Raw genomic sequence first — 23,618 nt, 5'->3', positions numbered from 1 at the left:
AGGTTCTGGAAAAGGAGATGGCAGCCGATTTGCTGTTTCCTGGACATTATGGTTGCAGCTCGTGGTTAGTCTGGAAAGTGCCGAGCCACAAGTCCAGGTTTGGATGATATGCTAAATTAAACTAAGCTCAGCTTGGTGCAACAGCAAAACTACCACAGTCTCTTGGTGGCTGGGCTTAAGGTGGTGTGCAAACCAAGCCAATGTCTGCTTACAGCCGTGCCTTATCTAGTATCGTAAAGTAGATTAAATGAAGCCAGTTATTAAATTGTCCTATTTTTAATCTTCTGTCTCTCAACAGTATACATCCCATAAACTTTATCGTTTTTAATCAGTATACATTCCATAAACTTTACCATTCCTACTACTCTCTAAATCAGGGGTCAGCAAACTTTTTCAGCAGGGGGCCGGTCCACTGTCCCTCAGACCTTCTGGGGGGCCAGACTATATTGGGGGGGGGGAATGAACGAACTCCTATGCCCCACAAATAACCCAGAGATGCATTTTAAATAAAAGCACATATTCTACTCATGTAAAAATATCAGGCAGGCCCCACAAATAACCCAGAGATGCATTTTAAATAAAAGGGCACATAAATGAAAGGGACGTGGGTGGCGCTGTGGGTTAAACCACAGAGCCTAGGACTTGCCGATCAGAAGGTCGGCGGTTCGAATCCCTGCAACGGGGTGAGCTCCCATTGCTTGGTCCCAGCTCCTGCCAACCTAGCAGTTTGAAAGTAGATAAATAGGTACCGCTCCAGTGGGGAGGTAAACGGCGTTTCCGTGCACTGCTCTGGTTCGCCAGAAGCAGCTTAGTCATGCTGGCCACATGACCCGGAAGCTGTACGCCGGCTCCCTCGGCCATTAAAGCGAGATGAGCGCCGCAACCCCAGAGTCGGCCACGACTGGACCTAATGGTCAGGAGTCCCTTTACCTTTACCTACTCATGTAAAAATACGCTGATTCCCGGACCGTCTGCGGGCTGGATTGAGAAGGTGATTGGGCCGCATCCGGCCCCCGGGCCTTAGTTTGCCTACCCATGCCTAAATCATTCTTCACTGACCTGGTACCTTCCAGATTCATTGAACTACAGATCCCATCAGCCCCAGCCACAACATGCAAGTTGTAGCCCAACAAAATGTGGAGGGCCCCTTTACTAACCCCTCTTGAAAATAGTCTACTATGGGTTCTGGACCACTTTTTCTTTTCATTTTCAGGAGAAGTGATTGACTTCACAGTTCAGCATGCCGTTTCTGAAGCCAACGGAGGGAGAGCCAACGCTTCGAAGATAGCTGTGATCATTGTATCTGCCCCATCACAAGATTCCGTGGAGGCTGCTGTATATTCTGCAAGAGTCAATAGTAAATATTCTGCCACTATTTTTATTTTTACAGTACGAGGGTATTTTGGAAAGTAACTCCGTTTTTTAAAATAAGCCCTGGGAATTGTTGTTGTAAGTGGAACCACATAACTGTGGACATGTTGGGATAAAAGAACGTCTGGCAGAACAATGATTAAGAGTTCCTTTTTCCTCTACATTGTCTCTATTGCAAAGTACCCTTTCTGAGACCAGAGGCTTTGCAACCATGAAAACATGCAAGTAAATCCCACTCCCTCAATGTCACAGCACACACTGGTCCTGCTCCCGAGCACAGCCTTCCCCTCCCTGGCTCTCTCCAGATGTTTTGCATTCAGACCCTCCAAGTGTCCCTATTTTGCAGGGACAGTCCCACATTTACAGAAGCTGTCCCAGTTACTAATGCCTTGCTTTACCTTAGGACGTCCTATTTTCATTGGAGAAATGTTGGAGGGTATGGAGTGGCGTGTGAAGACCCCCCAAGCCACCCCCCCAAGTAAAGACACAATAGACACAGAATTTAGTTTTAGGTTTTTAGCATTAATTTTAGCTGCATCTTTATTGATTGCAGCATGTGAGTGGTTGCTTAGGCATTGGTTCCAGACTACCTGAACCCGCACAGTGGCAGGAACAGGACTGACACTGGGCACCACCAGAGGTCAGTAAGGGAAAGCATCCTGGGGGAGCGAGAAGCTGGCTTCAGTCTCACAGCTCACCCCAGATGCTCCCATGGGCTCTGGCGTGGCCCTAGCCCCTTGACAGGGTTCGGACAAAAGCAAGGTGAGCCCCTGGATTCTTTTAATGGAATTCCCTAGCAGCAGCGATGGAGGGGCAGGCACAGCCAACCAGGTCCCCTCCCCAAAACACTGAACCAGTGCCTAACCGCCAACCTTACAAAGTTGTGACGATGGCGGTTTGAATCCCCGCAACGGGGTGAGCTCCCGTTGCTTGGTCCCTGCTCCTGCCAACCTAGCAGTTCAAAAGCACATCAAAGTGTAAGTAGATAAATAGGTACCGCTCCGTCGGTGTTTCTGTGCGCTGCTCTGGTTCGCCAGAAGCGGCTTAGTCATGCTGGCCACATGACCCGGAAGCTGTACGCCAGCTCCCTCGGTCAATAAACGAGATGAGTGCCGCAACCCCAGAGTTGGTCACAACTGGACCTAATGGTCAGGGGTCCCTTTACCTTTACCTTTAGGCAAAAACCAAATGGCAACAACCAATCAGTCAAATGGCAAAATTCCTCCAAAACAGATGACCCCTAGACAGGCATAGCAAGGCCAAACGAACAGCCCTAAATATAGGGTGGGAGGGCGGGTGATCCAATGCACGTCACGAGAAAGAGAAGCTCTCCAGCTACGTCCAGCCTCTTAAATAGCCCCTTGGCAGCCAATAGACACCCAAACCAGCCAAATTTCAGCCCCAGCAACCAAGGGGCAACCAATGGGGTGTTGTGGCTATCCAAACGGTCCTTCCCCACAACAGGGAGGCAGTTTATGGTGATTTCACCGCAACATGTGCCCTCCATGATGGAGGACACGATTTATCTGACCCCATGCCATCTGAAGGCTGCCTTGTATAGGGAAGTTTTTAAATGTTTAATGTTTTATTATATATGTTTATATATATTGCAAGCAGTTCAGAGTGGCTGGGGCGACCCAGTCAGATGAGTGGGGAATAATAATAATAATAATAATAATAATAATAATAATAATAATAATGTTAAAGAACTTCCGATGAAGCAAGTCCACCACCTTCTAAGGGTGTGTTTCAATATGTCAAACTTTTCCTTAGGGATAGCATTGCTTCCCATTGGAGTTGGAGACAGATATGAGAAGGCACAACTGAGGACTTTAGCTGGGCCATCTGCCCTTGACAGGATAATCGAGCTACAACGCTTTGATGACCTTCCAACTCTGTTGGCATCGGGTGATACATTTTCCAGGAAACTTTGCACAGGTGAGCTTCAGAAAAACAAACCAAAAGAAAACAACTTCACCACAACAAGATATATGAGGTGCACTCTTTGCTTCTTTAATGGCTTCCATTATTCTCAGAAATTGCCGCTCTCTTTTCATAAGCAAGAGGATCCTACTTTGTAGACGTTCTTCAAGTATACCAGTTCATCACATAGTGAGAAATGAAGAACAAAACTTGTTAAGAAGAAATGGAGACTTATGAGCTACACATTGCCAACTCCCACCCCCACTCCCACCCTGGTTATTTATCTGCTTTGTAGCTTAAAACAAATTTTGTCAGAAAGCGAGAAACTTAGAAAGGTCCCAAGTCCAGCATAGGTTCAAGTTGGGTGTGAATAGGGCCACCACTGGTAAGGGTGGACAAATCTGTTCTGTTGTAGTCTGTGGGCATCTTGAGGTGTGTCCCATTCTGCTCCTGGGTGGGTTTTTTTAGGATGATTTCATGACCGGGTGGTGCTGTGGGTTAAACCACAGAGCCTAGGACTTGCCGATCAGAAGGTTGGCGGTTTGAATCCCTGCAATGGGGTGAGCTCATTGCTCCCGTTGCTCGGTCCCTGCTCCTGCCCACCTAGCAGTTCAAAAGCACGTCAAAGTGGAAGTCGATAAATAGGTAACGCTCCGGCGGGAAGGTAAACGGCATTTCCGTGCGTTGCTCTGGTTCACCAGAAGTGGCTTAGTCATGCTGGCCACATGACCCGGAAGCTGTACGCCGGCTCCCTCGGCCAATAAAGCGAGATGAGCGCCGCAACCCCAGAGTCGGTCACGACTGGACCTAATGGTCAGGGCTCTCTTTACCTTTACCTTTTATGACCATAAAAAAGGTCAAAGGGAATCAACAGGGTTACACTCTCCATCCCTTTGCTGACATACCATCCCTAGTTAAGAAGGAAGAGGCTATATAGTCATTTGTTAGAATATATTTCGGGCTAATTTTCTTCTGAAGCTTGTATTTTATTTTATTTTATTTTTACAATACTTTTTATTGAATTTTGTGGATATATCAAAATTGAGAACATAATAAAAATATGAGGAGCGAAACTTAAAACCCACAAAGGATGATTCCTCAGGATACTACAGCAACAATAACATATCTTGTGACATGTGGGCAATGCTGAAGCCTGTATTTTTTGAAACCACAGTTTAGTAGTCCTTTGCACCCTGCGTAAATGAGATATTCTAAATGTGTAATGACTGCTTCTCTTTCAGAGCCTGTCTTAGAGTGCATAGATGAGGATGGGAATGTGAGGGCAGTAAGTAGATGCAGTATATGTTTATATTTACATTATATTTACACTGACATAACTTAAAGGTACTGTGTGGATGTCCAACTGATCAAATCAGCCTGCAAAGCCACTTGTCTTGGAGAACATCTCTAGATGACCTCCATTTTATGGGACTGGGTGTGCGGAGGAATAAATGCCTTTTAGGTTGATGGTGCTGAACCATGGAACAGGAGCTTCTTATTTTTGGCTAATATATCAGAACTGCCAACATTTAGCAAAACATCAGGGGAGTGGAGAATGTATAGCCCCATCCCAAAAGTGGTGCTACCTAATGTGGCCCTTTCTTACCTGATATTTCTAGTAAATTTTAACCAAGGTGTAGTAAAAGGGATTGTCTACTGTTTCACTCCTGATGTTTTCATGTTGGAAGAAGTAAGAGAGATCCTATGCTTTACTGGCATGTTTCTCTTTTGGATTTTGTACAAATATGCATGAACTCATATACTCTCATCATAAAGTCCTTCATAGGACCAAGTACCATTCTCCTCAAGCGCTGTATTCCATCATATTAATTGTTTCACATTCTGGCATGTCTTTCTTGCAGAGGGGACAATCCAGTCAGAGTGAAAGACAACTAAGCCCCATTGATCTCAGTGGAGCAAACATATATACATTAAGGTTACCAGACACCCCCGTTTCCAGGGACAGTCCCCAGATTTACAAATCAGTCCCCTGACAAAATCCATCTATTTATTAGGAAGTTGAAAAGTGTCCTCGGATTCATTGAAAATAATCTGGTAACCTTAATATGCATGCTTAATTCTCCTGTTGAAATCAGTGGGAGTTGAAAACACTGACTTTGGCTGGTTCACGTCCAAGTGTTTCTCTACATCGTTCATATTTTTGCACACATAAAAAAAAAACCCTGTTCCTTTCTTTTATTTAATTGTCCAAGGCTATTTTAGCAGCCCAGGGACAGTATCATTTTGCTCGCTAGTTTTAGACTGTAGATCAGTCTGGTGGCTACTTACCAAATGCTCTTCCATTGTTATCATTTAAACATAGAATCCTATTTTAACTTCAGTATGTCGTTTTTGCTCAGCCTGGTGACAAATGGACATTGCTGGATCAATGTCACACTGTGACATGCTTCCCGGGTGGCCGCACAGCTCTGGAGAGCCATGGAATTAATTGTGAGAAGATGCCCAGACCAACATGTCGCAACAGTCTCCCTGCTATTAAAGTAGAGGAAACATGCGGCTGCCGCTGGGTGTGTCCATGTGAGTAGCTTGTTCTGCTGCCTTTTCATCCTCCCTCAGGTGTGATCGGTACTTGACAGAGTGAATGAGGGCAGTTTAAGTAACAGGCAGGAGAGTTTCAGCTTACCTGAACTTAACACACAGAGCAAAGCAACACATTTTTACAAATGATTAGTTAAATTAGACTCTATACGCCTATAAGTAGAGGATACATGTGAAAGCAGGTAGCCTGGAAGAAAGCTGAAAGTGGCACTAGGAAGGTGTGGGTTGGCAGTTCGAAAACTGCTCACTTTCAGGAGCCGGGCTGCAGACAGCAGCTTTCTCTCAACCATTGTCAGCTGGCTCCTCTTACAACCTGCAATTGTGGTACTAGAACGCAGTAGAGGACTGGCACAGTGGTATAGAGAACAAGGCACCAGAATCCAACTGCTCAGTGTCCCCTGTTGCTTTGCCTGTCAACAAAGAGAAGATTCAGGTAGGTAGCCGTGTTGGTCTGACGCAGTCGAAATAAATAAAATTTAAAAATTGCCCAGTAGCACCTTAGAGACCAGCTAAGTTTGTTCTGGGTATAAGCTTTCATGTGCATGCACACTTCTTCAGATAGGGTATCTGAAGAAGTGTGCATGCACACGAAAGCTTATACAGTAATACCTCCGCGAATGTCCACCTCGTCTAGCGTCCATTCCGGTGAACGTCCGCAGCAAACCCAGAAGTACCAAAACGGGTTACTTCCGGGTTTGCCGCATGTGCAGAAGTGCAAATCGATCCGCGCACGTGTGCAGATGCAGCGCTTTGCCCTGCGTCCTTTTCGGCTAGCGGCCGGGGCTCCAGAACGGATCCCGGTTGCAAAACAAGGTACGACTCTACCCAGAACAAACTTAGTTGGTCTCTAAGGTGCTACTGGACAATTTTTTAATTTATTTCAACAAGGAGAAGGTTTACTTAAAATGATCAGGTCCCCTGATGGTCGTTTTTGTTTTCTTCCGGCCACTTTACAGGCACGTGCATGGGAAGCTCAACCAGACATATTGTCACCTTTGATGGACTGGATTTCAAACTGACAGGCAATTGTTCCTACACATTGTTTGAAGACAAAGAACATGATATTGAGGTCGTTCTTCGCAACAGGCCCTGCAGTTTAACCCCAAGATTCAATTGCATGAATGCCATGGCGATCACATACAAGGGCTCGTCTGTGCTGCTCTTCAGCAACATGACGGTAAGCTATTGTAGTGGGAATAATGCTTGACTGGGGACTAGATAAACAGCTTAGAGTTGTAGTATAGCCAATGAAGAAGAAACGAGCCTGGGGATGGTGTTCAACTAAGGTTTACTCAAGGTAGACCCATTGAAATTAATGGACCTAGTCACATTCCTTCATGCCACTGGGTCTACTTTGAGTAAACTTTAGTTGAATACAACCTTGAGTCTTGCAGCTGGCTAGAAGGTACCTTGGAAGATCTCCACCATATTGAAATAAAATGGCAGTTGGTCTCCAAACATTTGATGAAGAGCATCGCATTCCACTTGGGAAGCCTAGTGCCAAAACAATACCTCAAGAGGCAGCTGAACCTAAGCCAAAAAAATGGGCAAAGTCACCCAAAGTGACATTTCGGTTGACCATCTTGATTCAAAATGGCAGCCAGTGTCCCAACAAACGCCGCTACCTCCACTTCCAGAACTTCCTTGCCAAATTTAGCTGTGATCTCTCAAGAACTGGCTTAACCTATAGAGAACAAAGATGGACAGACAGACGAATCACTTTCCAAAATATATAGTATATGTAAAAACCAGTTCCCAATGTTCCATCTCTTTCCAATGTCACCCAAAGCAGAACCCGGGACTGGGCTATGCTTACAAGAGCAGTCTTGATTCTCAGCGGCTGAGACCAGGGCTGACTTTTCCTAGGGTGCAAGGGGTGCGGGGCACCCGGGCGCCAAATTCTGGGGGGCGCCAGGCACCCGCCACTGAAACCGCCTAAGCTCTTAACTATCTACCTGTTATGAAATAATAAATAATTTTGATCAAGCTAGAAAAAACAAAATACATATATACCTAGGTATTACCAAAATGTATACCTACTGTTTCACTAAAGGGCATTTGATTTTGTGCGCTCATTTACCAAAGACACGCTACCAGCAGCGTCACTTGTCATTCACAACAGCGGCGTTTGACTCAGCGACAGCATTTGTCGTTCTCAACAGCACCGTGCATGCGAAATTAACTCTTACATCAAAATATTATGTTACATATTGTATTGAGCTGCTACGCGGCAGCGGAGTCAGCGGCACCTTTGACATGACTGATGTTTCTCCTAAGTAGGTGCCTAAACAATACTAATAAGTTTAAGTGTCGTGGTGTTGTATACTTAAGTATAAGTGTATTGTAAATAAATGAGCAAATAAAAAAGTTTTTTTCTTTTTCCTCCCTGCTTTCATAAACAAGAGATAAGGCTTAAGCGTGGTGTCTGACATAAGCATAATAAAAGTTAATTTGGGGTCTAAACTAAATTTGGGGGCGCTGGGCGGATCTTTGCACCCCGGCGGCGCACATGCTAAAGACTGCACTGGCTGAGACCTCGGGGGAGTGGAGAATATATAGCCCCCATCCCAAATGTGGTGGCCACCTAATGTAGCCCTTTCCTGTCCCCCAAATGAGTCAGTCATTTACCTTAATCATCCAGTGCTTTACCAGTTGCACTGGTTCCTGGTGGAGTATAGGGTCAGGTTCAAGGTGCTGGTCTTGACCTCTAAAGCCCTTTGTGGCTTAGGACCCTCATATCTACGGGACCACCTCTCCTGGTATGCCCCGCAGAGGACCTTAAGGTCCATGGATAACCATAGTTTAGAGGTCCCAGGCCCTAAGGAAGTTAGACTATCCTCCACAAGGGCCTTTTCAGTGATGGCTCCGATCTGGTGGAATGCTCTGTCCCATGAGACTAGGGCCCTTCAGGATTTAACCTACTTCTGTCAGGCCTGAAAGACAGAGCTATTCCACCTGGCCTTTAATTTGAATTCAGCCTGATCTTTTATTTCCTTTCTCTTCCCTCCCTCTCCCCTTTTATGAAGATTACCCGCTCTGAGATCCCACAGCTAATTCTCCCCTGGCCTCCTCGCTGGCCCAAGTAGGACCAATTCATCCAGCTAGCCCTGGGGATTATTCTAATGCTTATCTCCCCTAAATTGATTTCTGAATTTTGAATTTTATTGTTATCCATGATTTTATACTGTATTTTATGCTGCTTTTACAATTAAGTGTTTTAAATTTGTTGTTAGCTGCCCTTAGCCCGGTCTTTTAACTGGGAAGGGCAAGGTATAAATAAAATTATTATTATTATTATTATTATTATTATTATTATTATTATTATTAATCATCTACATTACCCTCAAAGCAATTCACAACAATGCATGGAAACAAAAGCAAGCTTTTCTCAATTTTTTCAAACAGGTTGCTGTGAATGGCAAAACAACTAATGTTCCTTATGCTGATGGTCATGTTGAAGTCAATGTCTATGGAGCAATAATGCACGAAATCCGGTTCTCTCTTCTGGGGCACATCCTCTCCTTCACTCCAAGCAACAATGAATTTACTTTACAACTTAGCCCAAAGAGCTTCGCTTCAGAAACGCATGGCCTTTGTGGTATGTTAGAAAATTTAGACTTTGGGTGGTTTTCAGGTAGTTATCAGGTAAGGGTTTTTAGGGTTTTGAATGGTGGGTGAGCAAATCATATCAACTGAGCAAGGGCTTTTCCAGGGGAAGCACTGGGGCAAAACAAGAACAACAACAGCAGCAACTGATTATTTATATACCGCCCATCTGACTGGATTGCCCCAGCCACTCTGGGCAGCTCCCAACAAAAATAATAAAAACACAACACAATATCAGAACAAAAAACACTGGGACATGCAGCTTCAAAGCCCAGACCTTTGCCTAGAAGTCTGGATGAGCCCTCTCTAGAAATAGTGTGCATTGGAGCTGGCATAAACCAACTCTTGCCATTCTCAGAAACCTGCTAGGAGCTTTTGATTAGAATTGTGTCTGCCGCTCACCTAAAGTACAGAAAATGTGTAGGGGGTGTAGCATTAGGTGAAGCAAAACGTGAAGCAAATTTGAAGGGCCCTCTTCAGGTGAAACAGCTGTAGCAATTTTGAGATGGGCCTAACATAGTTTTGGTAGGATTAGCAAACGTTTTCAAGTATGGGTCTTATACATATCCTAAGCTCAATTCCCTGTTGGAGATAAATAACTTCTAAAGCTAAGATACTATAAAATTCTCTTCTGTCCCTCTCCTGTAGGGATCTGTGACCAAAACAGTGGCAATGACTTGGTGTTAAGAAATGGCTCCTTTACATCTGACAGCAGTCTCTTCATTGAAGAATGGACAGTGAAGCAGCCAGGGGAGATCTGTGAGGTGAACAGAGCTGGCCAATGCGTTGGCCATGCTACGACAAAGTGCAGCATCTTGCTGTCTCCTCAGTTTTACGAATGTCACCAAATCATTCCTCCAAATTTGTACTATGCGGCTTGTGAAGAAAACAACTGCTATGGTGATGAAATCTGTGAGATCATATCTTCCTACGCACACCTCTGCAGGATGCAACGGATCTGTGTGGATTGGAGATCTCCAGAGTTTTGTGGTAAGGATTTCACTGCTTCTTATAGAAATATAATCTTCAGTAATCCAACTTGGTCTTTGAGCTGCCTCAAATTTCCGAACACAATATTTAAGCCTTGGAGGTGGGGGTGGGGAAGGGCAGGTTGGCCATTCCACCCCCCCCCCTTGACTACCAGCAAAGACAACATAGTCGCATGTATGATACACACACAGGTGTGAAATGTATACCTTTTAATTCAGACTGTTGTCCTCCCTGCTTACAACTGATTTTGATTTTGCTGCCTCCCTGCAGTAACCATGCAAATATGTCTACAAGTTCATAAGCAGGGTGTGAAGAAAGTAGCCCTCCGCTCTGGTTTCTTCCCAGTTTTTGATATTCAGAGAAATACTACTTTGGACGTGGAGGCTGGTTTTGTTTTGTTTCTATTATTAAACCATCCTCACTAATAGCTGTGGGTAAATTGGTTGTTTACACTGACTGTGGTAACTCCTTTACAAAGATGACTAAGGGTGAAACTAAATACAATTAAATACATGCAATTAACCGTGGGGAGAATTGCTCTTTGAAATTCAGTTGGAGGTTTGGTAAGCCACACCTAGATTCGGATCCTCCCACACTTTCTCTTTGCTGGGGCAGAGAGAGCTCCGTTTTTCTTGAGTTGACCCTTCCCCTTCCCGCTCCAAAGGAGTCAACCATCATGGACTCTCCAGTCTTGATTGGGACCTACACCTATTGCCAATCAACTTCCTTGGGTTATTCTGAATCCTATTATTATGAGGAAAGGAGACTGCTTTCTGTTCACTCTTCCCATCTCACTCATAATTTGCTGTCTCTAGCATATCCAGCCTCTTCATGTTTCAACCTTTTCTCATAGAGAGGGTGCTCCAACCCTTTGCTCAGTTTTGCGGACTTATGTGGGAAATACATGTGATTGCCACTGGCAGTGGCGGAGCTTCATGCTCCGGCACCGGGGAGTGGAGAGCAGGAGGGAGCAGGGCTGGCGCGCATCCCGGGGGTGTGGCACGCCACCTGCGGGGGCATGGTGCCCAGCGCAGGTGGGGGAAGCAACCGCGATGGCACCCCACCAGGATCATGCTGCCGGGGTTGGTGCACTCCCCCCGCACTCCTCTTCCTCCGCCAGTGGCCATTGGTAGTGTAATTTGACATCAAGCTCTGCTTTTTAAGGCTAGAATATGGTTGTTGAGCTTTCGCCCCAGAAAGTTGAAAATGGCTGGTCGTAGTATCATCTCACACTTGCTCTAGAGGGGGTGAGCCAGGAAATGTAACGAACCTTTCCTCTTCAGAGGCAGCACACCTTGGAATACTTAAGGGAGGACAGTTGTCCATGCTTTATTTATTGACTTCTCAGAGACGTATTTCACTGTTGGAAACAGGATGATTGACTAAGTGGACCTGTGATCTTGCAAGACTCTTCTTATGTTCCAGTTTCAAAAATCCATTTGGTCTGAGCAGGTCTTAAGTATATCCGGCGCCGTGGTGCAAAGATCCCTCCGGCGCACCCCTCCCCCCCGTTTCCCAGAGTTCCCAACCTTTTTACGGCACTGCCAGAAGCTTTGCAGGGCTGGAGGAGGTAGGCAGAGGCTGGAGGGGGCTCCTCCAGTGGAGAAGAGGTGGAGGCTCCGGGTGCGGTGCTGCTTCAGCGAGGCAGGTGAGGGCAGCAAGCTGATGCCGGGAGGTGCTGCGCCCAGCCTCCATCTCTTCCCTGGTGCCCTCCAGAACTTGGCGCCCTGGCACTCCGCGCCACTTGCCTCTATGGGCAAGACGCCCCTGGGCCTGAGATGCCAGTAACTACTGTATTTTTCGCTCTATAAGACACACTTTCCCCCCTTCAAAAATTAAGGGGAAATGTGTGTGCGTCTTATGGAGCAGATGCAGGCTCCTTGGCTTCAGCGATAGCAATGCAAAGCCTCCAAAGCGCAGAGGGAGAGCTCCCCCCGCACTTCAGAGGCTTCGCGTTGCTTTCGCTGAAGCCGCCTGAAGCCCCCGGAGCGCAGCGGGAACTCTCGCTGCGCCCTGGGGGCTTCAGGCGGCTATCCGCAAGCCTTCGGAGCGCAGCAGGAGTTCCCGCTGTGCTTCGAAGGCTTGCGGATAGCCGCCTGAAGCCTGGAGAGCGAGAGGGGTCAGTGCCCACCGATCACTCTTGCTCTCCAGGCTTCGCTTCACTGGAGAGGCGCTGCACAATTTTCCCTTTCTGCGAAGCGGGAGGAGAAATGGAAGGGGCTCTGTTTCTCCTGCTGCTTCGCTGAAGGGGCGCTGAGCAGAGAGGGGGAGAATTATTTTTTTTCCCCTGTTCTCCCCCTCCTATGGTCCGGTGCGTCCTATGATCCGGTGCGTCCTATAGAGCAAAAAATACGGTAAAAAGTGCCTATCTTCAACAGGAAATTAAGTATCTTTTACACCACTTTCAGTTTTCTTAAAAACAATAGGCTGTCTCCAAGACAAATCTTGGATATAAATTTTGAATATGCCATGATTCTCTTTTTTTTTTTTTTTTGAGAAATATTTATTAAGGTTTTACCAAAACAAATATACAAAAACACATAATAAAAGAAACAAAAAAATAAGAATAAACACACAAAAAATGAGAAAAATTAAAAACAATTCCATTTTTCAGAACTTAAAATTCATTTGCTTGTTTCTTTGACTTCCGCACACCTCCCCTTATTGTATTCCCATTTAAATAATCAAATCAGCAAATCCTTACCCTCTTTCATTTATCTTATCTCTATAATTTAACATTTTATAACTCAGTATTTTCATCCATTATCAATTCATTTTTGCATATTCTTATTAACTTTGTTGCTAATACCACTTATTTCCAATCCAACATCATTTTAATTATGTTTTTACCTATTTATAACCCTTTTTCCATATTCTTAAAGCATTACAGCTGGAAACCACTTAATTTCTATCCAACATCATTCTAACATTCATTAATTTTACAATATTTCTGTAGATAGTCTTTAAATTTCTTCCAATCCTCTTCCACCGACTATTCTCCCTGGTCTCGGATTCTGCCAGTCATTTCTGCCAATCCCATATAGTCCATCACCTTCATCTGCCATTCTTCCAAAGTGGGTAAATCTTGTGTCTTCCAATACTTTGCAATAAGTATTCTTGCTGCTGTTGTAGCGTAAATAAAAAAAGTTCTATCCTTCTTTGGCACCAATTGGCCGACAATGCCCAGAAGGAAGGCCTCTGGTTTCTTCAGGAAGGTATATTTAAATACCTTTTTCATTTCATTATATATCATCTCCCAGAAAGCCTTGATTATTGGGCACGTCCACCAAAGCTGAAAGAATGTCTACTGTTAACTCCCGCTGCTCTACTGATCTGCCCTTTTTCTCCCTAGAAGGACACAGTGAAGGGTGTTCTCCTGTACAGTATTGCTCTTTTCCCCTCTCACTCTTTATAATATTCCTCTGTTACTCAGCCACACAAACCTGCATATAAAATAACCACTACCTGAAAGGTTGGTACAACCACAACAGAAGGTGCAGTCTAGTCTCCACCTTGCAAGTATATGAAGAAGGCATCTCTCTGTGTTTTTGGTGGTTTCATTTGTCCTGCAGAGAAGAAATTGAAGCGGAATTTAGGCAGAATGAAATAGATTTCAGTTCTTAGAGAACTGCACAAGACGTATTTGAGAAGACACTGTTATTGTAGCCTAGTGTTTTCAGAAACTACCTACTGCAAATACTCCATAAGGAATAATCTGAGAAAAAGAGAGAGAGAGAGAATGAGAGAGAAAGCACTGCCTGCCATTTCCTGGATTTAGTGAGAAAGCCAGCTTTCCCGTCATAGCATCCAAGGCTCAGGCATTTTAATAACCTCTCTGAATTCCTCAGATTCTCAGCTTGTGACATAGCCACATACAGCCAAAGAACTCCCCAATTTAACTACCAGTTCGCATAAAGTAGTCTTTGGTGTATTAACAATGGCATCTTCTTTCCCTGTTTCTTAGGAGCAGGTGCATGTCTTAGGGTGGCCAGGAATAGCATTGTCAATTACAAGGACATTGTGCAGAATACACAAATGACTCAGTGGACAGCATTGCTTAATCACTGTAACACTGCAGACCAATAAAAATACGTATAGGTTTACCAAACCTAATTTAACCTACTTCTGCAGATCTCTGTTTGAGAACTAGTTAATTCCTGGAGCTGCAATGTAATTCTTCATGGAGCTCCCCCCAGGTTGCGGTGCTGCTGCTGCAGTTGTTGTCACACCCCTTAAGGCCAGGGAGAAGAAGGGATCTTAAAGGTGGGTGGGTAGATGGAAAGCGGCGGTTGACAACTGTCCTTATTCATAAGGCAAATGGTTTGTTGTTGTTTAGTCGTTTAGTCGTGTCCGACTCTTCGTGACCCCATGGACCAGAGCACGCCAGGCATTTCTGTCTTCCACTGCCTCCCACAGTTTGTCAAACTCATGCTGGTAGCTTCAAGAACACTATCCAACCATCTCGTCCTCTGTCGTCCCCTTCTCCTTGTGCCCTCCATCTTTCCCAACATCAGGGTCTTTTCCAGGGAGTCTTCTCTTCTCGTGAGGTGGCCAAAGTATTGGAGCCTCAGCTTCATGATCTGTCCTTCCAGTGAGCACTAAGGGCTGATTTCCTTCAGAATGGATAGGTTTGATCTTCTTGCAGTCCATGGGACTTTCAAGAGTCTCCTCCAGCACCATAATTCAAAAGCATCAATTCTTCAGCGATCAGCCTTCTTTATGGTCCAGCTCTCACTTCCATACATCACAGTTAATGCCAGTTAAAGGAAACTACGTGTTTAACTATACGTGTTTAGCTTTAACTATACAGACCTTTGTTGGCAAGGTGATGTCTCTGCTTTTTAAGATGCTGTCTTGGTTTGTCATCGCCTTTCTCCCAAGGAGCAGGCATCTTTTAATTTTGTGACTGCTGTCACTATCTGCAGTGATCATGGAGCCCAAGAAAGTAAAATCTCTCACTGTCTCCATTTCTTCCCCTTCTGTTTGCCAGGAGGTGATGGTACCAGTGGCCATGATCTTCGTTTTTTTGATGTTGAGCTTCAAACCATATTTTGCGCTCTCCTCTTCCACCCTCATTAAAAGGTTCTTTAATTCCTCCTCACTTTCTGCCATCAAGGTTGTGTCATCTGCATATCTGAGGTTGTTGATATTTCTTCCGGCAATCTTAATTCTGGCTAGGGATTCATCCAGCCCAGCCTTTCGCATGATGAATTCTGCATATAAGTTAAATAAGCAGGGGGACAATATACAGCCTTGTCGTACTCCTTTCCCAATTTTGAACCAATCAGTTGTTCCATATCCAGTTCTAACTGTAACTTCTTGTCCCACATAGAGATTTCTCGGGAGACAGATGAGGTGATCAGGCACTCCCATTTCTTTAAGAACTTGCCATAGTTTGCTGTGGTCAACACAGTCAAAGGCTTTTGCATAGTCAATGAAGCAGAAGTAGATGTCTTTCTGGAACTCTCTAGCTTTCTCCATAATCCAGCGCATGTTTGCAATTTGGTCTCTGGTTCCTCTGCCTCTTCTAAATCCAGCTTGCACTTCTGGGAGTTCCCGGTCCACATACTGCTTGAGCCTTCCTTGTAGAATTTTAAGCATAACCTTGCTAGCGTGTGAAATGAGTGCAATTGTGCGGTAGTTGGAGCATCCTTTGGCACTGCCCTTCTTTGGGATTGGGATGTAGACTGATCTTCAAATAGTTTACTTTACAACATTTCTCTGGATGTCCTGATATTAGGGCTACCTGGGCTTGAACGAGAAACTATATGGGCTGAATCTGGAACCTGGCCCAATGAGTATCTGGGACCGTGTGTGTGCAGGACCTGGACATCTCTTTTGAACAGGAGCCTGTGATGCTGGCTTCAACAACTGGCCAGCAGCATGAAGCCTGTGTACTGACCATGCCTGTCATTCTGCCCTTGCCTGGTCAACAGGCCAGTAACTTTTGCCTGTTGCACTTCAGGTTCTAGCCCCTTGATTCCTCATCTCCAGCCACTGACCCCAGGGATTCTGAGCTAGAGAACATAGCGTCCAGGTTCAGATTTAGGATCACCTGCCACCCCTCTCGGCCCTGATTCGTGAGTTTGACAATGATTGTACCTCTGGTGTTGATTTGCAGTGGATTTTTCAGCTAGCTGTTCCATTTTCCACTGCCTCCCTCAAAAGTTGGGCAATGCGCAATTTGTATCTCCTCTTTCCCACCAGCCTAATTGCTACACTGGCCCACTGTTAAAGGTAAAGGGACCCCTGACAGTTAAGTCCAGTCACGAACGACTCTGGGGTTGCAGCGCTCATCTCGCTTTAAAGGCCGAGGGAGCGGGCCTTTGTCCGCTCCACAGACAATTTTTCTGGGTCATGTAGCCAGCATGACTAAGCCGCTTCTGGCGCAACAGAACAGCGGCACCAGAGCAGCACACGGAAATGCCGTTTACCTTCCCACTGGAGCAGTACCTATTAATCTACTTGCACTTTTTGACATGCTTTTGAACTGCTAGGTTGGCAGGAGCTGGGACCGAGCTACGGGAGCTTACGCCATTGTGGGGATTCAAACCGCCGACCTTTAGATCAGCAAGCCCAAGAGGCTCAGTGGTTTAGACCACAGCACCACCCGCAGCCCATTGTTTTTTTTTTTTAAAAAATAATTTTTATTAACAGGCCAATCACATCACATTATTCAGATCACATTAGTTCCAAATTATACAGCCAAATTTTAAATTTTGTTGAGGGTACCCATATATCAAGCTCCGCACGAGTCCAAAATTCCGGATAACTCCAGACATAACTCCAGACATAACTTATTTTACTGCATTAATTAGTCAGTTCTATCCAGTTCGATCCGGATAGTCCTTTATTACTTTCTTTCTCATCTTGTTGTAGTCATATATTCCTTTCTTTGCGATCTCTGATGATTCTCACAAGCAGACTGAAAGCTGGCGTCTCCGGGAAGTGTGCTGTCTCCCCGGGGCTAAGATCCAAGATGTAACTGAACGACTGCAAGGAATCATAAAACCCACTGACAAATACCCCTTCCTCTTGGTTCATGTGGGAACCAATGACACTGCAAGCAATAGCCTCCAGAAGATCAAAAGAGATTACGAGGCTCTGGGCAGGAAATTGAAGCAATTAAATGCACAAATTGTCATCTCATCTGTCCTCCCAGTTGAACGACGTGGCCCAGGGAGAGAGGGAAAAATAGTGGAAGTGAACAACTGGCTTCGCAAATGGTGTAAACAGGAACGGTTTGGATTCTTAGATCACGGAATGCAGTTTCTTGAAGATGGACTTCTGGCAAGCGATGGGCTGCACCTCACAACGGTTGGGAGGAATGTTTTTGCAAAAAATCTCAGAAACCTCATCAGGAGGGCTTTAAACTGACTAATGTGGGGGAGGGAGACAGTGCTCCTGAAGGTAGGAGTCTATCAATTGATGAAGATGATCATCCAAATGTCATAGACCGAATGGAGCAAACAGCACGCAGACCTAGTGGTGGGAGGAAAAAATCCTTAAATAAGAGACACGGGGGAATGATTAATGGACTTCAATGTCTGTACACTAATGCGCAAATATGGGAAATAAACAAGATGAGCTTGAGCTCTTGGTACAGCAAACTAAATATGACATAATAGGAATCACTGAAACCTGGTGGGATAAGTCCCACGATTGGAATGTAATAATGGAGGGATACAATCTATTTCAGAGAAACAGACCAGACAAGAAAGGAGGAGGAGTGGCGTTATATGTCAGGGATGTGTATACCTGTGAAGAGATCCAAGATTTAGAACCTCAAAGCCAAAGTGAGAGCATTTGGGTCAAAATTAAGGGAGAGAAGAATAACAGTGACCTCATTGTGGGAGTTTACTATAGATCCCCAAGCCAAACGGAGGACATAGATGATGCCTTCCTGGAACAGATGGCCAAGCATGCAAAAGGAAGGGAGATAGTAGTAATGGGGGACTTCAATTACCCGGATATTTGTTGGATGTCAAACTCAGCCAAGAGCATAAGGTCAAACAGATTCCTCACTGGCCTTGCAGACAACTTCATTGTCCAGAAAGTGGGAGAAGCAACAAGAGGAACAGCCATTTTAGATCTGGTCCTAACCAATGTTGATGACCTAGTTAGTGGGGTAGAAGTGGAAGGATCATTAGGCGCGAGTGATCATGCTCTTCTGAAGTTTACTATACAGCGGAAAGGAGCAGCCAAGCATACTAGGACTCAATTTCTCGACTTTAAGAAAGCCGACTTCATAAAACTTAGGGAAGTGCTTGGTGAGATCCCATGGACAGTAATACTAAAAGGAAAGGGAGTTCATGATGGCTGGGAGTTTGTTAAGAGGGAGATAGTAAAAGCACAGCTTCAGGCAATACCAATGAGACGGAAACATGGAAGGTGCCTAAAGAAGCCAGGGTGGCTATCTAAAGAACTTTTAACTGAGTTAAGATTAAAAAAGGATGTGTACAAAAAATGGAAAAGGGGGGAAACCACCAAAGAGGAATTCAAACAAATAGCCAGCACGTGTAGACACAAAGTCAGAAAAGCTAAAGCACAGAATGAACTCAGGCTTGCTAGAGAGGTTAAAAGCAACAAAAAAGGCTTTTATGGGTATGTTCGTAGCAAAAGGAAGAACAAAGAAACAGTGGGGTCACTCAGAGGAGAAGATGGTGAAATGCAAACAGGGGACACAGAAAGGGCTGAACTCCTCAATGCCTTCTTTGCCTCAGTCTTCTCCGATAAAGAAAACAATGCCCGACCTGAAGAATTTGGAGCAAATGATTCAGCAGAGGAAACACAGCCCAGAATAACTAAGGAGATAGTACAAGAATACTTGGCTAGTCTAGATGTATTCAAGTCTCCAGGGCCAGATGAACTGCATCCAAGAGTATTAAAAGAACTGGCAGATGTGATCTCAGAACCACTGGCAGTCATCTTTGAGAATTCCTGGAGAACAGGCGAAGTCCCGGCAGACTGGAGGAGGGCAAATGTTGTCCCTATTTTCAAAAAGGGGAAAAGAGAGGACCCAAATAATTACCGCCCAGTCAGTCTGACATCAATACCAGGGAAGATTCTGGAGCAGATCATTAAGCAAACAGTCTGTGAGCACCTAGAAAGGAATGCTGTGATCACCAATAGTCAGCATGGATTTCTGAAAAATAAGTCATGTCAGACTAACCTGATCTCGTTTTTTGACAGAATTACAAGCCTGGTAGATGAAGGGAATGCAGTGGATGTAGCCTACCTTGATTTCAGCAAGGCATTTGACAAGGTGCCCCATGATATTCTTGTAAAGAAGCTGGTAAAATGCGGTCTTGACTATGCTACCACTCAGTGGATTTGTAACTGGCTGACTGACCGAACCCAAAGGGTGCTCATCAATGGTTCCTCTTCATCCTGGAGAAGAGTGACTAGTGGGGTGCCACAGGGTTCTGTCTTGGGCCCGGTCTTATTCAACATCTTTATCAACGACTTGGATGATGGACTCAAGGGCATCCTGATCAAATTTGCAGATGACACCAAACTGGGAGGGGTGGCTAACACCCCAGAGGACAGGATCACACTTCAAAACGACCTTGACAGATTAGAGAACTGGGCCAAAACAAACAAGATGAATTTTAACAGGGAGAAATGTAAAGTATTGCACTTGGGCAAAAAAAATGAGAGGCACAAATACAAGATGGGTGACACCTGGCTTGAGAGCACTACATGTGAAAAGGATCTAGGAGTCTTGGTTGACCACAAACTTGACATGAGCCAACAGTGTGACGCGGCAGCTAAAAAAGCCAATGCAATTCTGGGCTGCATCAATAGGAGTATAGCATCTAGATCAAGGGAAGTAATAGTGCCACTGTATTCTGCTCTGGTCAGACCTCACCTGGAGTACTGTGTCCAGTTCTGGGCACCACAGTTCAAGAAGGACATTGACAAACTGGAACGTGTCCAGAGGAGGGCAACCAAAATGGTCAAAGGCCTGGAAACGATGCCTTATGAGGAACGGCTAAGGGAGCTGGGCATGTTTAGCCTGGAGAAGAGGAGGTTAAGGGGTGATATGATAGCCATGTTCAAATATATAAAAGGATGTCACATAGAGGAGGGAGAAAGGTTGTTTTCTGCTGCTCCAGAGAAGCGGACACGGAGCAATGGATCCAAACTACAAGAAAGAAGATTCCACCTAAACATTAGGAAGAACTTCCTGACAGTAAGAGCTGTTCGACAGTGGAATTTGCTGCCAAGGAGTGTGGTGGAGTCTCCTTCTTTGGAGGTCTTTAAGCAGAGGCTTGACAACCATATGTCAGGAGTGCTCTGATGGTGTTTCCTGCTTGGCAGGGGGTTGGACTCGATGGCCCTTGTGGTCTCTTCCAACTCTATGATTCTATGATTCTATGATTCTATGTGTGGGTTTTGTACTCTTCAAAAGCTATATCACTCCAGGACAGCCTCTGTTCAACGCTTCCATAAACAAAGTTAATCTTCGGTCTGTCCTTTATTTTTTCTCAGGCTAGCCAAATAAATCAAATACAGTGGTGCCCCGCAAGATGAACGCCTCGCAAGACGAAAAACCCGCTAGACGAAAGGGTTTTCCGTTTTGGAGGCGCTTCGCAAAACAAATTTCCCTATGGGCTTCCTTCGCAAGACGAAAGCCCATAGGGAAATCTCCAGGACAGCGGGGAAGCGCAGCGCGTCTTCCCCACTGTCCTCGGGCCTCCTCCGAAGGCTGGCAGTGGGGCGGAGAGACCTCCTCCCGCCGCCAGCCTTCGGAAGGCTGCTCCGAAGGCTGGTGGCGGGAGGAGGTCTCTCCGCCCCACCGCCAGCCTTCAGAAGGCTGCTCCGAAGGCTGGCGGCGGGAGGAGGTCTCTCCGCCCCACCAGCAGCCTTCAGAAGGCTGCTCCGAAGGCTGGCGGTGGGGCGGAGAGACCTCCTCCCGCCGGCAGCCTTCGGATGGCTATCCTGAAGACTTGCGGTGGGAGGAGGGTTTTCCTTCCCACCGCCAACATTCAGAATCCTGTTCTGAATGTTGGCGGTGGGGAGGAAAAACACTCCTCCCACCGCAAGCCCCGGGAACAGAGGAGAAGCGCTGCGCGCCTTCCCCTCTGTTCCCGGACCTGTCCTGAAGGCTTGCGGTGGGGAGAAAAGCCCTTCTCCACACCGCCAGCCTGGCAAGCGGTCTCCATAGGAATACATTAATTGATTTTCAATGCATTCCTATGGGAAACCGTGCTTCGCAAGACGAAAAACTCGCAAGAAGAAAAAACTTGCGGAACGAATTAATTTCATCTTGCGAGGCACCACTGTAGATCAGGGGGCTCTGTCAGGTCAAACTTGCATTCCAACACTCCTTCTCTTTCAAACGATCCTGATTCTCCTCCCCCCCTGTCCTTCTTTCTCCGGCAAGCCTGTCTTGGCCGCAGCCCATTGTTATTGACTCATAATGTGAAGGTTGCCCAATCTCTGAGCCTCTCTGCTTAAATGTTGATTGTCCTGAGAGCCAACTGATCTTCTCTAATCCTTTTCTGAAGTCTATCGATCACATTTTGTGTTGGAATCCACTTTGGGACCACATCTGAAGTGAAAAGCAGTCTACAACTTTAATAAATGAATATAAAATTAAATAGTTTTATAGTGAATTGATAAGTTAAGCTAAGTGTGCATTGTGTTGGGAAATAATTATGTCATGCTAAATCTACTGCCAGTCAGTTTCATTGGTTGACACTAAGTTACAATATTGGTGGGGGGAAGGGAATCTCTCGCGTACTGTTCATAATTTTGTTTTCTAAACAGACTGATATATCTGAACAGCTCACTGTGGGAAGTAATACTATTACTTTTAATATAATTTTGTTTAAACTTTTATTTATTTCATAAAATATATATACCGCTTGATCGTAAAAAACCTCAAAGCAGTTTACATTTTGATAATGCAATAAAACAGAGAAAAATTCACAACCCTGCTTTAAAACATAATAAAGAAAAAAATTACCTCAACTTTCTGAACATCTGGGAAGGCTTGTCTAAACAGGAATGTTTTTAGCAGCTGCTGAAAAGAGTAGAGTGAAGGCACCTGCTTCATCTCAATTAGCAGGGAGTTCCAAAGTTGTAGGCGCTGCCACAAAAAATGATCAAGTTTTTACAAGTGCAGAAAACGGGTATTATGTGGCATCTGTGGCATTTCCAATTCTGCCGACTGAAGCGGTCCAGTGGGCACATGTGGGGCAAGGCGAGATGATAGGTGTTAAGTTGTGGGTGAACATATCAGAAGACACAGCGATTCTTCAAACAGCTCTTGTTTATTCACAGGCCAGGAGAGAACTGAACTGAAGGGTTCAGTCAGCCTGCTTATATAGAGCTCCAGTACAACGTAACTGTAACAACTTTCTAAAACTATCCAATCACTGAACGTCACTTTCGATCCCTTATTTGCATAACTATCTACAGTATCCCCCTGCTGGCCCAGGGCGAGAACTTCAGTACATAACAATAGGTAAACTGGTTTGAAGAATTTTCTATACAAATAGTAACACTTTGAACTTGGCCTGGCAGCAAATGAGCAAGCAGTGCAGATCTCTGAGCATGGGTCTTATATACTGACAAGGCCTCACTCCTGTCAGCAATTGTGCTGCAGCAGTCTGCACCAACTGCATCTTCTGCATCAAGCACAAGGAAAGCCCCCACATGAGAGGCTTTATGTCTCCATTTTGATGCAAGCGTTACAAATAATACCTCCGACTTTTATAGCCCTGAACGTATTTTAAGGACCCGATCTGGAGCTAAAAAGAAAGGAACGTTGCTGCGCAATTAAGTAAACACAAAAGTATGATGTAACCTATGAGCATCACGCCTTGCAACAAACAACTTGCAGATGGATGCTGATGGTGTTTAGGAAAATGTTCTCATTTCTGAACATGACCTCACTGTCTGTGGAAAGGAGAGGGCATTGCAAAACTAAAAATAAATTAATCCTTGGCTAGTTACCCGTAGTAATGGATGTGAATGAGCAATGCATGCCTGCGACAAGAAATAGCCAGGGAATACATTTACAGTCCACCTGCCACCCAACCCCAAAGGCACAGCTTTCATAAGGTCCAAATTGTATATGCTATGGGGTGAGATGATCCTACCTGTAGGGACTCGGGTGGCGCTGTGGTCTAAACCACTGAGCCTCTTGGGCTTGCCGA

The 23,618-nt window shown here is 45.2% G+C and overlaps 1 protein-coding gene across 1 annotated transcript in view; it reads left to right on the top strand.

Annotated features, from left to right (window-relative positions):
- Positions 1 to 23,618, top strand: part of VWF (von Willebrand factor) — a 165,245-nt gene that overhangs the window by 96,101 nt on the left and 45,526 nt on the right. The window contains exons 31-37 of the mRNA XM_083615379.1: positions 1,214 to 1,357; positions 3,145 to 3,309; positions 4,536 to 4,579; positions 5,655 to 5,832; positions 6,810 to 7,030; positions 9,259 to 9,451; positions 10,108 to 10,449. Coding sequence (XP_083471505.1) covers positions 1,214 to 1,357; positions 3,145 to 3,309; positions 4,536 to 4,579; positions 5,655 to 5,832; positions 6,810 to 7,030; positions 9,259 to 9,451; positions 10,108 to 10,449 — 1,287 coding nt within the window. The remainder of the gene's footprint in view (positions 1 to 1,213; positions 1,358 to 3,144; positions 3,310 to 4,535; positions 4,580 to 5,654; positions 5,833 to 6,809; positions 7,031 to 9,258; positions 9,452 to 10,107; positions 10,450 to 23,618) is intronic.

This window comes from Podarcis filfolensis, assembly GCF_964270895.1.
Source record: "Podarcis filfolensis genome assembly, chromosome: 5".
Classification (NCBI taxonomy): domain Eukaryota; kingdom Metazoa; phylum Chordata; class Lepidosauria; order Squamata; family Lacertidae; genus Podarcis; species Podarcis filfolensis.
Note: the sequence above shows the minus strand (reverse complement) of the source record. Positions and strands in the feature narration are given on the sequence as shown.